Raw genomic sequence first — 13,222 nt, 5'->3', positions numbered from 1 at the left:
CTCCAGAGGGCTCGCACCCGCTCCCGGGAGCCCCGATCCCGGCTCTCCAGAGGGCTCGCACCGATTACCGGAGACCGGCAGGGCCGGGCCGCTGCCGCCCCCTCCCGGCACCGCTCCCGAAGTGACGCCAAAGCCTTTCCAAAGTCCTCCAGAAACAGTTCCACGCAAAATGGAACATGCATAATGACTTTTCTAATACCTAGGGCCCTACTAATAATAGAGTTCTCTGACAGAGATGCATCCAAAAACCTTCCTGTGCAAGCTACATCGTCAGGATTTCTGCATCACTACATATAAGATGCTCTATCAGTATCCTACTGGAAAACCCACTGTGGAAGGCTTGTGCTCTTCCCAAAGTGCACCCATAATCGTAGGTCATAATTGCCTGAGATCCCCAAATTCACAGAAGAAATAAGGCTGAAAAAAATCCTCAAAGGTCACTAACTGCCTGTCATGGATTAACCCCAGCTGGCAGCTGAGACCTACACAAGGTGCTCACTTCCCCCCAGGAGAATTCAAAGGGGAGAAGTGAGAAAACTCGTGCATGGAGATAAAGACAGTTTAATAGGTAAAGCAAAAGCCACGCAGGCAAGCAAAGCAACACAAAGAATTCATTCACCACTTCCCATGGGCAGGCAGGTGTTCAGCCATTCCCAGGAAAGCCAGGCTACATCACATGTAACAGTGACAAGGGAAGACAAACACCATCACTGAACTTCCTCTCTTCTCCCCCCCCCCCCCCCCCCCCCCCCCAGTTTTACATATTGAGTGACACCACGTGGTCTGGAATATTCCCTGGGTCAGTCATCATCAGCTGTCCCAGCTGTGTCCCCTCCTAAACTCCTTGTGCATCCCCAGCCCCCTAACTGGTGGGATGGGAGGAGCAGAAAAGACCTTTACACTGTGTAAGCACTGCCCAGCAGTAATGAAAATATCCCTGTGTTATCAACCCTGTTTTCATCACAAATCCAAAACACAGTCTCATATCAGCTACTAGAAAGAAAATTAACTCCACTCCAGCCAAAACAAGCATATCCCTCACAAGCACTTTAAAGGACTACACTTATTCCCAACACTTGTTTCATACGGTATAAACAGGTTTCCGTGAAGATGCAGGTGCCTGCAGAAAAAAGTCTAAAGAACAGACAGAGTAAACCTTAACAACATGATAAATCTTCTGGTGTATGCTTTCATACAGGAGGCCAATAAAAACCTAATCATTTTTCCAGACCATGGATGCATGGTGTAATAAAAAGGTCAAGGGTATATGATAAGTGAAAAGAATCTTTAAGACCAATTTGTGTTACACAAGAAAAATTGGACCACAATAGTCCTTTCCAGTCTTTGAGATCTAGTACTAAGGTGCTACATTTCACCTTGCAGACCAGACTAGGATATTACCAGGATAACTCTAGAGATGCAGTAAGTGTTAACTAGAGCTAAAGGTATCACTGCAGTCTATCTGCTGTGAAGCACAAAGTGAAGCAGCTTAGCTTCTCCAGACATTAGGCTTTAAATGGAGAAACTGAGTCAAATCATTAGGATCAAACTGTTTTGCTTTGAGAAACACCTCCAACTATCACAGAAGTTTTGGGGAACCCCTTTAAGGAAGGCAGAAAAAAAAGTCATCTGTGACCATGTTTCCTCAAAATTAGGACTTCTTGATCCTAAAAAAGCAGGCTGGAAGTAGTCATGAAGCAGTCAGATATTTAGTAAAGTAAAAAAAATAGTATCTGAACTTCCATGACTCAACAAATGGATCAAGAACATCATTGTCCAACTTTGTGAAGGCAATCCTAGCAGAGAAAAATCTGTTTTCCTTCAAACTCAGGAATGGATATGCAGTATGGTCAAGTATAACAAAGCCAAAGAACCAAAAAGACACAACAGATCTCAGTGCCTTTAACTTTCACAAAAGTGAAATTTATCATTTTGCATTAGTCTGAAGGTGAGTGGAGGAGAAAAGGGTGAGTTTTTTTACCTCACTGGTTTACCCCATGGAGTCGTATCACTGAAGTCTGCATCCAGGGCAACACATCATTTCTGCTTGGTAGCAGAAAAAAGACAACAAAAAGCTCCTCAGCCCTCTTATACTGTGAACCTGATCTCAGGGAGCAGAAACAGGGCTGCTGACCAGAAACACATCAGGATTGGTACTTAACCACCTCTAGTTAATTAGGACTCAGATCAAAAGGAACCAGTAACCTTTGTCCATTATCAGCAACCTGAAAAGGAGAAACATGAAAGGAAACATGACCACATTAAAAGCAGTCCTTCCATTTCTACATCTTTTAAAAACATTATTATCCCAAAGCAGCAGGAAAATTGGCTGAAAAAATCTAAAACTTTTTGCTTTCAAACACATCTACTTCTCAAAGTACTGCTACCAAATGATCTGAGGTAGTAAAAGGCTACAGACACATTTACACTCCAAGCATTCAGCAAATGCAGCTGCAGTGTCAAAATTGCTTCTGCTCTGACTTATAGAATCAGAGAATATTACCCACAAGAATGGGACCCGCAAGGATCATAGAAGCCAACTCCTGATCCTGCACAAGACTAGCCCATGAGTCACACCATGCACCTGAGAGTATCGTCCAAACACTTCTGAACTCTGTCAGGCTTGGTGCTGTGACCACTGCCCTGGGGAGTCTGTTTCAGAGCCCAGTCACCCTCTGGGTGAAGAACCTTTTTCTAATATCCAACCTAAACCTGCCCTGACACAACTTCAGGCCATTCCCTTGAGTTCTGACACCGGTCACTACAGAGAAGAGATCAGTGCCTGCCCCTCCTCTTCCCCTCACAAGGAAGTTGTAACTGCAATGAGGTCTCCCCTCAGTCTCCTCCAGGCTGAACAGACCAAGTGAACTCAGCTGCTCCTCATACAGCTTCCCCTCTAGACCTTCACCATCTTTGCTGCCCCCCTTTGGACATTCTCTAATAGCTTTATATCTTTCTTATATTGTGGTGTTCAAAACTACACACAGTACTCAAGACTTCTTCCAATATTCTTTGTCTTGTGTATAAAAAGGCATCTTCCTCTGACTATTTCCTTTGAACAATCCAGAGGGATTATTAAAGTTGAAGAAAATCAGTAAATCCTCAAAGGATTTGCAACTTCAGGTTTCCACTGTCACTATATTATACTAAGATCAGCACAGCAGCAGTTGTTATAACATTTTCTTTTGGATCAAGTACAATAGGTTTACTGAAATGATTTCTAATCTTTTAGGTTTCCAATTACTTTGTCAAGAAATTCTTCCTAGAAAATAAAGACCTATAAAAGAACACCTATACAAGCCAAAAAAGCAAAAGATTTACCATCTACAAGAATTAAATTGACATTTGTTTTCTGCCTTGCAACTTTGTTGATGTTGAGCTGCTACCTGAAGCCAAAAGTCTGATAAACACATCAAAATAAGAAATGAAAGGCAAATAGCAACTGAAGATGGAGAATAGGAAGGAAATCAATTTAACTTCCTAGTTTCTTATTAATTTTACCTTGACAATAAGGTAAAACAATGAAAAACAACAAGAGAACATAAAAGAACAATAAGTGATAAATATGACAAAGTTGAGTTCAAGCAAAGGAATATTTTAAGATAAGCATGCAAAGAATAAAACATGCACTGCTCAGCTGTTGAGACACAAAAATACATCACTCAGCCTAACAATGTTTCTTCATGCCATCTCTCCAATTGCTGCTCTTTAATTTGCTCCTTGTCATGAACAACCAGCCTATATCTACCATACAGCTCAACACTGACAGTTCAAAGAGCTTCACAATCTAGCTGAGATCAAATGTCCACAAATGCACCTCACTCAGAATCAAAGACGTCAAGACACGCAAAATCCACCAGCCCTTGTATCTGGCTCAAGAATTAACCATCCATTACTAAAGCACTCTGTTTTCATCTGTATTTTTTTGGCCAGACATTTCACCATCATTTTAAAGGGCCTTTTAGCATCTTTATTTACTTCTGAAGGCAGCCAGGCACACAAACCACAAGCCAAAGACCACTCTCACACATGAATCAGAGCAGCAAGAGGCCTACAGACCTTCTCAAGCTTGCAGAGCATCGTATTTTTACCATGATTTCCTCAAAGATTAAGACATACGGACTTCAGTACCTAGAATGTCACAGGAAAATGAAATTCCTGAGTCCATATGCCCTTATGGCCTTAGCTTAGGGCCATAAAGATATTAATTTTCTAGCTAGTGTTATACTTGAAAAATCACTCTCAGCTAGAAGCACGACTCAAGTAATTCCCACTGCTACAAGCCCTGCCAACAGCTCCCACTGCATGGGTGAGACTTGCCTTCCCAGGATTCAGGGGTAGACAACCCCACTTTATCAAGATATTCCACTTGCCCAGTAAAAGAGTCCTGTCCTTCATAATTTTCTATTTGAAAAACAGTATTAATAATGTAAATATTAAGCTTGTGAGATTCCTGCACAGTTCAGCTAAGAACAGTCAGTTAATTCACCATAAAATATTAGGTGCGTCAGTTACCAGTTAATCCATTTAAACATGCTTTTTACTGAACCTGCTAAGTACTAATTAAAAAGTCATGCAGTATCACACTGAATACTTTACAGAGGCTACTCAACTCTGAACTCTGATACCTGATTCTATCAAATCAAAGCACATCCTAAATTCTTTTGTTTCTTAATTATACTTGAAGTCAGAGAGGGGAAAAAATGCAGGGGCTAGAAAGGTCACATAGATAAATTTTTAAGTACTTGCAAGTAAAGTCAAACAAGCCACAGGCCAGAAGAGCAGCCACTCAGTGCTGTGACCTTCTTTCTGATTCCTCCAGTAAATAAGCACTCAGAAGGTTACAGTTTTAATTTGCATGGCTGGTGTCGAAAAGGATTGAAAGTGACAAACCATGTCAGTCTGCATTTGAAACCTTTAAATTCGATCTCTCTCATTGACTGCCAAAGTGAGTGTGCAAGTGAATTAGAAGTCAGCTTTGGACTAACTGTGATCGCCGGTGAGCGGCTGCAGGCTCAGTCATGCTCCAGAGCAGATGAGCCCAGGGCTGAAGAAAGTATGATTATCTTCAGCTGCATTTCACAGAAGCCCTGTTAACATGACTGGAATATCTGATAAATCACTTCCTCAGCCTTGTAGGAGACCAAGACTGAAATCTAATTTTTAATAGGCCCTAGGACTGTCCCAGTACAGTTTCACTACAGTAAAAGCAAAGAGCAACCGTGACAAAAATGTGAACTTCTGAAGTGTTACCAAATATGGATGGCTGAGATGAGGGACAGTCTCTGAAATATCCCTTCTCCCCTCCAAGACTTACTACTTTTCATGTTGCTTTAAGAAAACAGAAACAGAACCCAAGTCAGTCTTCCCTGGTTTGACAGTGCCAACATCACACCACATCCATTCCCATTTCTGTCACTCAAATTTCTCATCACACTTTGCCTGGCAAATACCCAATTCCACCAACACTTTCTTACATTGTTGTCCTCTAGTAACCAGACCAGAAGAGTTTTTTTCTAGTTAACCTCTAAGAAAGACAACTTAAAGTGACCCATTATCTGAAAAAAAATCTGAAGGGCACAAAATTTAGTATATCATTGAAATTAATAGGATGCTCCAAATAATTTTGAAACCCCCTCAGCTTTCTACAGCTATATCTTATTTTCAAAACACCTCTGACCTTTATGAAGTGTTTTGAAATCCTCAAAGAGCAGGACACTTGAAACAAGTATTGTTCCTGTGATTGATACTGAAATGAGAAATAAAGGAGAGTTTGAGGTTACACAGATGGAGTACATGTAAAACCATTAGGGACAGGGAATGAGTAGCACCATGTGTGTCTGTGACATGCCATGAAACACCTGTCCACACAGAAAAGTGGATGCTTCAGTAGCAAACTGATTATTTTTATCACAATATATGTATGTCATTACTCATAATCAACAATTTTTTTATAAGAAAAAGCTAGACACCCTTGCATACTTTGATTTATTCAAAGTTGTCCTGGTTTCAGCTACAATGATTTTCTTCCTAGTAGCTGGTATAGAGCCGTGCTTTGGATTCAGTATGAAAGTAATGTTGATAACACACTGATGTTTTTGTTGTTGCTAAGTAGTGCTTACTCTAAATCAAGGACTTTGCAGTGTCTCACACTCTGCCAGGGAGCAGGTGCTCAAGAAGCCCCAGAGGGAGTACAGCCAGGACAGCTGACCTGAACTGGCCAAAGGGATATTCCACAGCACAGAACATTATGCCCAGTATATAAACCAGGGGGATGTGGCTGTGAGCCACCGATCACTGCTCAGGGACAGGTTGAGCATCAGTCCACAGGTGGGGAGCAACTATATTGTCTATCACTTGCTTCTCTTGGGTTTTATTCCCCTTTTTTTCCTTTTCATTGCAATTATTATATTTTACTCTATTTCAATTTCTAAACCCACAAGTTTTACTCTTTTTTAATTCTCCCCACATCCCACAAGGGGACAGGGAACAAGTGGCTGCACAGTACCTAGTTACCAGATGGGGCTAAATCACAACAAAAATCAGTAACATACACAGAACCTTAATTTATTAAGCTCCTACTTCAGTCATTTTTACAAAGCCATCCCTTATCTGCTAAAAAAGAAAAAAAAAATCAGACCATTAATATCCCCCAGAAAGCAAAAGGTGAGTACACTTCCTCACACTATTCTCCCTGATACTTAGGGAGGTACTGTTCTGAGTTCCTGCTCAAAATTTGACACAAGACACAGCAAGCCTCTGCTGATCACTACCAGACATGTGGCTCAGGGAAGCCATTCAGCACACAGCTGGCACATACAGCCATCTACTGATAGGAAGGCTTGGTATTCCTGTGCATCATCTCGCTGACAGTTTGAAGGAAGCCTTGCCAACTTCAGATATTATCTCAAGTCTCAAAGCAGCTAAAATGAGCTTGTAAGGAAGAATTCCACAGGTCCAGTCCACATAGAAGAGTTGTCTTTCAACAATGGCACCAGGACCCATTATCTTCTGACATAAGGATTTCAGCAGCCCTAACTTTGATGACAGGATTCTCCTCACCTACCCATTTAACTTCACAAACAACTGCCAGGCACTCATCTTAATGTCTCCCCCTGTTACAAAATGTGTCTGGTATCAACATGTTTTATTTACAGTTAGCTTCTTCCATCTGCAGTTTCAGAAACTCCATCCAACATTCACAAAATATTTGTCATGAATCAATAATATACACAGATGTGAAAGATGATAAAGTAACTTTTCTCTTACAGATCTTTCAATATTTTTAGAGCATTAGTCTTGATCCAATTTATGACAATCAACATTACACTTGCACGTTTACTAATGTTTATATACAACCCCAAGTGCAAAGTCAGCCTTCAAAATAAGGCTTGATTGTATAACTAGCATTACCTCCACATAGAGAAATAGTTTTCAGATTTTGCATAAAGATGAGCACCTGAGAGTCACAAATAGGAAAAATACAAATACAAGTGTACTAAGCTCTTGCTTCTTCATAGAACCTCATCTTTCCCAAGGTCCTTCAATTACAGAACTTATTATAAGCTAATAACTGGACATAATGTTCCAATTCCCATTGTCTGGGACCAGCTGCAAATTAATCCTATTAGCATGGTCACTTTGCTACACATGCAAAGTAAGTCCACTTCCAATCTGTGACATGTTCAATGGCTCACAGGCAAAAAAATCCCCTTTTTAGGATGGCTTAATGTTCAAGTATACAAATAAATCTTCTTAATTAGAGCAAGGGATAAAGTCTAGTCTCCTGCAAAAGATTCCTACTGTTCTAAAATTTAAGCAGTAGCTGAATGTTCCAATGACTGTTTAAAGCAAAATTTAAGCAATAGGTCTCCCAAGGAGACAAGGCATCAAATCCTCGAGCAAGAGTTTTCAACAATAAAAAAATCAGCACTTCCATGTACTATGCAGGAATACTGAAGGATACTGATATTTGATTTTAGTGCTTTCACAACACTTAAAACCAAGTTTTAAGGCAGAGAAATTGCTGCTGTGCTAATTTGGAAAGACAGATAACTAAGATACTGCAAGAATGCTTTTGTGGACAGCATTATTAACCTCCACTTTGTTCTTTTTCAACTGAAATGCTACCCTGGAGCTTGAAGCAACTCAAGCTCCAATTTTTTCCTGTATCATGTAGGATTATGTAATTTGTGTGTACTCAATTATAATTTGTAATTATAAACATAATACACAAATATGTCCACTTCCATCTGAAAACTATAATTATCAGATTTCAAAAGTCCAGATGCAGGACTTTTCCCTAGAAACCAAATTTCAACATGATTAGAAATTTGTTAGCGATTTGGCTTTTTTGTCCAAGCAGTACATACACCTCAGTTCCTTCAGCATCCTGGACAGATTTACTAATCCAACCATACAATTCTTACAAATCAATCTTAACTTTCTGAAGAAAGCTGGCTGATGTACAGTATTTCAGTTTAAGTAAATACAGATAGCAAATTTAATAGTATTAAGACATCAAAATGCTATTACATAATTAAGCTGGTTATTTAAAGCACTTAAAACCTTTGCTAAGACATTCTCCCAGATACCCAAAAGAAGTCAAACTTGGAAACCTGTTTCATTTGAAACGTAAAACCTAAACAAGCCTAGTTTAAAAAATTAGACCAGCCATTTCATTTGCCTGCACACTGAACTATCACAGAAAATATTCAGTGGACCTGACATGCAAAGTCCATGCCAGAACTATTACATATACATTTCCACTAATACTTTTCATTAATTTAAGTGCATAGTTATTACAACTGCGAAAAAATAGTCCCTGATAGTGTTATGGCAGGATAGGTTTGTAAAACATCCTCTCCCACAGTCATATTTCTCACCTGTATTATACAGTCATTTCATTTTATTTAGTTCTTCGGTGATTCTAAAACTATCTATTTTACACTGAATTCATACAAATTTCCATTTTAAAGTGCAGTTAACCAGTTAACAGTCATCCTCCTTATCTTTTTTTGGCTGTCTTTAAAATATGAAATACTTCAGATTTAATCTAAGACTTTACTTTAAAAGTAAGCAAAAAAATCAAGAGACACACTAGATTACAGGAGGTTGGATTTCTGTCTGTCTACATTCATTTTTTCCACTTATAATATTTATTTTTGAAGCTGAATGTTCACATGTAGATACCATGGTGAAAGGCAAAAGTTTCAGTCCTCTAATTTTCTCATTTCACTGAAAACCTCGAAAAGTATCATAAACCCAAAAAGTCACTATTTTGATAATAGCCATAAAGTCAGATATACTTCCTTAAACACCATTTGCAAAGTAGTAAACCACACACTTTTGTACCTCCTTAGAATAACTTACACATGCAAAAAGGATTCTTTCTTCCCTATCTGGAGAGGAACTCCACTAATTCACAGTCACCAAAATAAATTTTAACAAGTTATTTACACCAAGCACAACAGATATCGGTTTATTAACATAATTCTCCTTTTCCCACTATCAACAGCGGCATTTTTACAAATTCAAAGTTAGGAAAAATATGCAAATACCAACCACCCAAGGACATGCAGATACAACTCACAGGGTATATACATTCCACGGCTGAAACTGCTGACAGCTACCCCTAACTCCAGAGTATTTCAGGCAATAGTTGATTCTCCTTCTGATTCAGAGACAGGCATTTGCATCTGTTGCCCATCAAAACCAATAAGGCATTTAAAGTAGCCCCACTGATTTAAACCTCTTCATATTAAAGGATGTAAAGTACACCAGCACAGCTTTGTAATCACTGCAATTGAAGCCAAAATCATTTTGGCTGCCACTAAGGTATATGAGAAGATCAGTTCACAACTTATTTCACACAAACATCCCAAGCGCTTGTATCAAGCGCTTTTCTCCCCAGAGTTGTACTTGAACATCACCCGCCAATTACAGAGTATCTTCAAATGTACATTAAATCATATTCTAATTCACAAAGAACGACTTTTCTAGTCAGAGTAGCATCACTGAAACAAAGAGCTAGCACTTTAAAGCACATCTGACATGTCAGATGCAAAAGAGGTGGGGATCGTTTATTATCTGGAGTTATATAATTGCACAAGAAAATATGCTTTGTGAGGTTTTTTAAGATTTACTAAAATGTACTGTTGGTTGCTTAATATTTTAGCTACGCAGCCAAAAGTTCCTAGGAAAGTACATCGTTTGTAGGCTCGTTTTTGAGAAGGCTCACGCACATATAAACAATAATCTATTTATTGTTCAGAAACAGGGTAAAAGAAGAAAACCTTTTGGGGTTTTAAACTGACGGGCAGCCCGAGCAGAGCACAGCAGACCGAGCTGTTCTAACGCGACGATTCAACTCGGAATAACCTATAACTCGAGAAGCGAACGATCGCAGAATAAAAACCGCGTGGAAGAGGGGAAATGCGGGAATGGATCCAGCGCGCGCTGCCTTCGGAGGGATGCGCTGCTCGACGGAGGGCGGGGAAGGCGCCGGGAGCCGGCGAACACCGACAGCCTGAACACAAACAAACCCCACCAAGCGGTGCAAGGGAAGGGTGAGCACTTCACTGAGCATCTCACCGGGAGCCCGAGCACAACAAACCCCTGCAGGCGGTGCAGAGGGAAGGGCGAACTCCCGGCTGAGGAGCGCCGGCGGCCGCCGCTCGGTCCGGCCCGTCCCCACCGCGGACCCCGCCGTGCCCCGCCGCCCCTCACCTTGGTTGACGAGCCGCAGGGCGTGGGTGAAGGACGGGTCCAGCGAGTCCTTCTCCGCCATCAGCTCGGGCAGGTACTTGTCGTCCATGGCAGCGGCGGCCCGGAGCGGCAGCAGAGCCGGGGCGCCGGGAGCTCCCGCGGGGAAGGCGCAGGTCCGAGTCCGAGGCGGTGGTAAATCCTCGGAGGCAGCGCTTCCCCCTGGCCGCCTCCCGCCCGGGGCTGCGGGGACGCATCCAGAAGGAAGCGCCGCGAGCCGCCGGCCGGGAGCGGGGAGGGAAGGGGCGCGGGCCGGGGGACGCCCTCCCTCAGCGGGTAAGTGACAAATCCCTCTGCGGAGGCGCACAGGGAGGAAAGGGGGAAGAGACGCACCCGGGAGCCGCTGACCCCGGCGGGACGGCCCTCCCCGCACACAATAACACAATAAAAAGCGGCGGGCGCGGCGCACAGACCCGCAGCACACACCCAAAACTCCGGCGGCGCTGCGCCGACTAAGCGGACGAAATGCTGCGCCTCAGGCTTATATACCGCCGATGAGGCCATGCCCCTTACCGTCCCGAAGCCCTGCCCCATCCACGCCCCGCCTTCCGGCTCCGCCTAATGGGCGGTGACAACTGAGCACCCCCCACCGCCCCTCTTGCTCAAGCGGCGACTTCTATTGGAGAACGTGTGCCGTCAGTCAAGACGGGCCTCGGCTTCGGATTGGTGGGTGCTGCTGTTCCCGCCCCCCCCGCTGTCGGTGTGGGGCCGGCGCTGAGGGAGCGCTCTCAGAGCGGCTCCGCACTGGTACTCGTGCGGGTGGGGGCTGCGATCTGGAGATTGCGCCGGGCGCAGACTCTACAGAGGCCCCTAGGCTCCACAGCGGCCCCTCTTCTGAGGGGACAACCCACGCCATCCGATTCGACCCCTCGAGCCCCCGCCGTGGCCGCTTCCCGGGGGCCGCAGGGTCTCTTGAGAGCGGTCGGAGCGTCGGGACGGCGTCCCCACCGGTCCATGTCAGATGTCACGGAGAAAGACAAATTTGTGTTGAAAGGAGGAGCGAAAAGCCGATTTTAACTTGGTTGTTGGTTTTTTTTTTTCCTCCCCTAAATAGCGGTATTCTCTATGCGACGTGTTGTATTTATGCCTCTAGTAACGTAAAACACTTCACAAACACCAGCCAGAAAATCTCATTCCCGATGAATTTCGCTGACGTGCTTCTGGAACAGGGTTTGTGGTTCAGCCTGTTTTAAAGCAGGAAAGAGAAGCAAAGTTTAAAAGAACTTGCTAAAGCCTATTTTCCTGGGTTCTTTTCAGTGGATACACTTGGTGTATTAGATCATTATTCACTTTGATCTTTAACTTTGACGCTTTACTTGGCTTCCTTATTAGTCCTTAGGTGTTTCATCAATGAATTTCGGGTGACAAAAGCCCGGAGGAAGCCAGACCAGCTCCTCTCTTGTCACAGAGCACAAGGGCAGAGCAGAGGAAAATTACTAAATCACTGGAGCCAAACCCATAATGCGAAAGTAGCATTTTATATCAACGTTTACTGGAAAAGCTGATAAGAAACTTGAAGTGATGAGCTCGAGTTAAAAGACCACTGAAAATGCTCTTATATCTATGAATCGAATAACCACACATTTAGTTTTGTGTTTCATGCAAGAAAGAGATCTGCAGTGTGTCTTAGTGATATCCTTGCAAGATGGGAGGAAAAAAAACTCTGAAAAAGTAAGAAATCATGAGAAATGCTTATTCAAAGCTTTGAAGCAGAGAGTAAGGCTCCCTGCTCGGGATTACATGTGCTCTTTCACCCTGAAAACAAACAAAAAAAAAAGGACCATATTTTAAGATATCTTATTCCTTGTTGTCTTTCACAGACTGGAATACCTCATAAAACAATGTCTGATATGTTACAACATGAAATATACTTTGATTTACATTCTCTCTACAACCATTCCAAATAAATCTTGACCCAGGATGAGCAGAAACAAATTTGCAAAGTTCTATTTAAAAAATCCTCTTGCATGATATCAAGCTTGACAGATACAACTAAAGCATACAAGCAACTGGAAAAAACTGAATTAAAATGAATGTGTTTTTTTTTCAACCTTCTGTATACATCCTCTATATAAAAGTACTGAAATGCAGCCATCTGTTGTGAAACAGGCAGGCACATACAACTCTGACACAGAACAATATGTAGGAGTGTAGTCTTTATTGAATGACCTGGAGCACAATAATCCCTATCTTTACCAGTAAAGCCTAAATGTATTTAAAGTCCCACTAAAGCATGCAGGACCTGTTACGACCGGCCCCGGGAGAAGGGGAGGGGGGTAACTCAGGTTTTTATCAATACTTCTCTTGGGGTGGATTAAAGTGAAACGACACTAGATAATCAGTGTCTGAAAACATATATTGCCAAAATTTATTTTAACAATTTTGCATCATCAGGTAAGCCAGCGTTTTGGGTGTTGTCATATAACGATGCAACATAAAGATAACCTTTGAGGGGGGG

At 42.3% G+C, this 13,222-nt stretch overlaps 1 protein-coding gene across 3 annotated transcripts in view; it reads right to left on the bottom strand.

The window, feature by feature from the left end:
• The window catches only part of KHDRBS3 (KH RNA binding domain containing, signal transduction associated 3), a 98,411-nt gene extending 87,184 nt beyond the window's left edge, over positions 1-11,227 (bottom strand). For 2 of the 3 annotated variants that reach the window (XR_003534400.1, XM_027684471.1), the window contains exon 1: positions 10,729-11,227. Coding sequence is in view for 2 of the 3 variants with exons in the window: in XM_027684471.1 (XP_027540272.1) it covers positions 10,729-10,816 (88 nt within the window). In the remaining variant the exon portion in view is untranslated. The remainder of the gene's footprint in view (positions 1-10,728) is intronic. The other variant, XM_027684473.1, reaches the window with a different exon arrangement.
• Between the last annotated feature and the right edge of the window lie 1,995 nt (positions 11,228-13,222).

Source organism: Neopelma chrysocephalum, unplaced genomic scaffold (genome assembly GCF_003984885.1).
Source record: "Neopelma chrysocephalum unplaced genomic scaffold, ASM398488v2 Primary Assembly neopelma1_66, whole genome shotgun sequence".
In the NCBI taxonomy this organism is placed as follows: domain Eukaryota; kingdom Metazoa; phylum Chordata; class Aves; order Passeriformes; family Pipridae; genus Neopelma; species Neopelma chrysocephalum.
The sequence above is the reverse complement of the archived record's forward strand: the minus strand, read 5'-3'. Positions and strand labels throughout refer to the sequence as shown.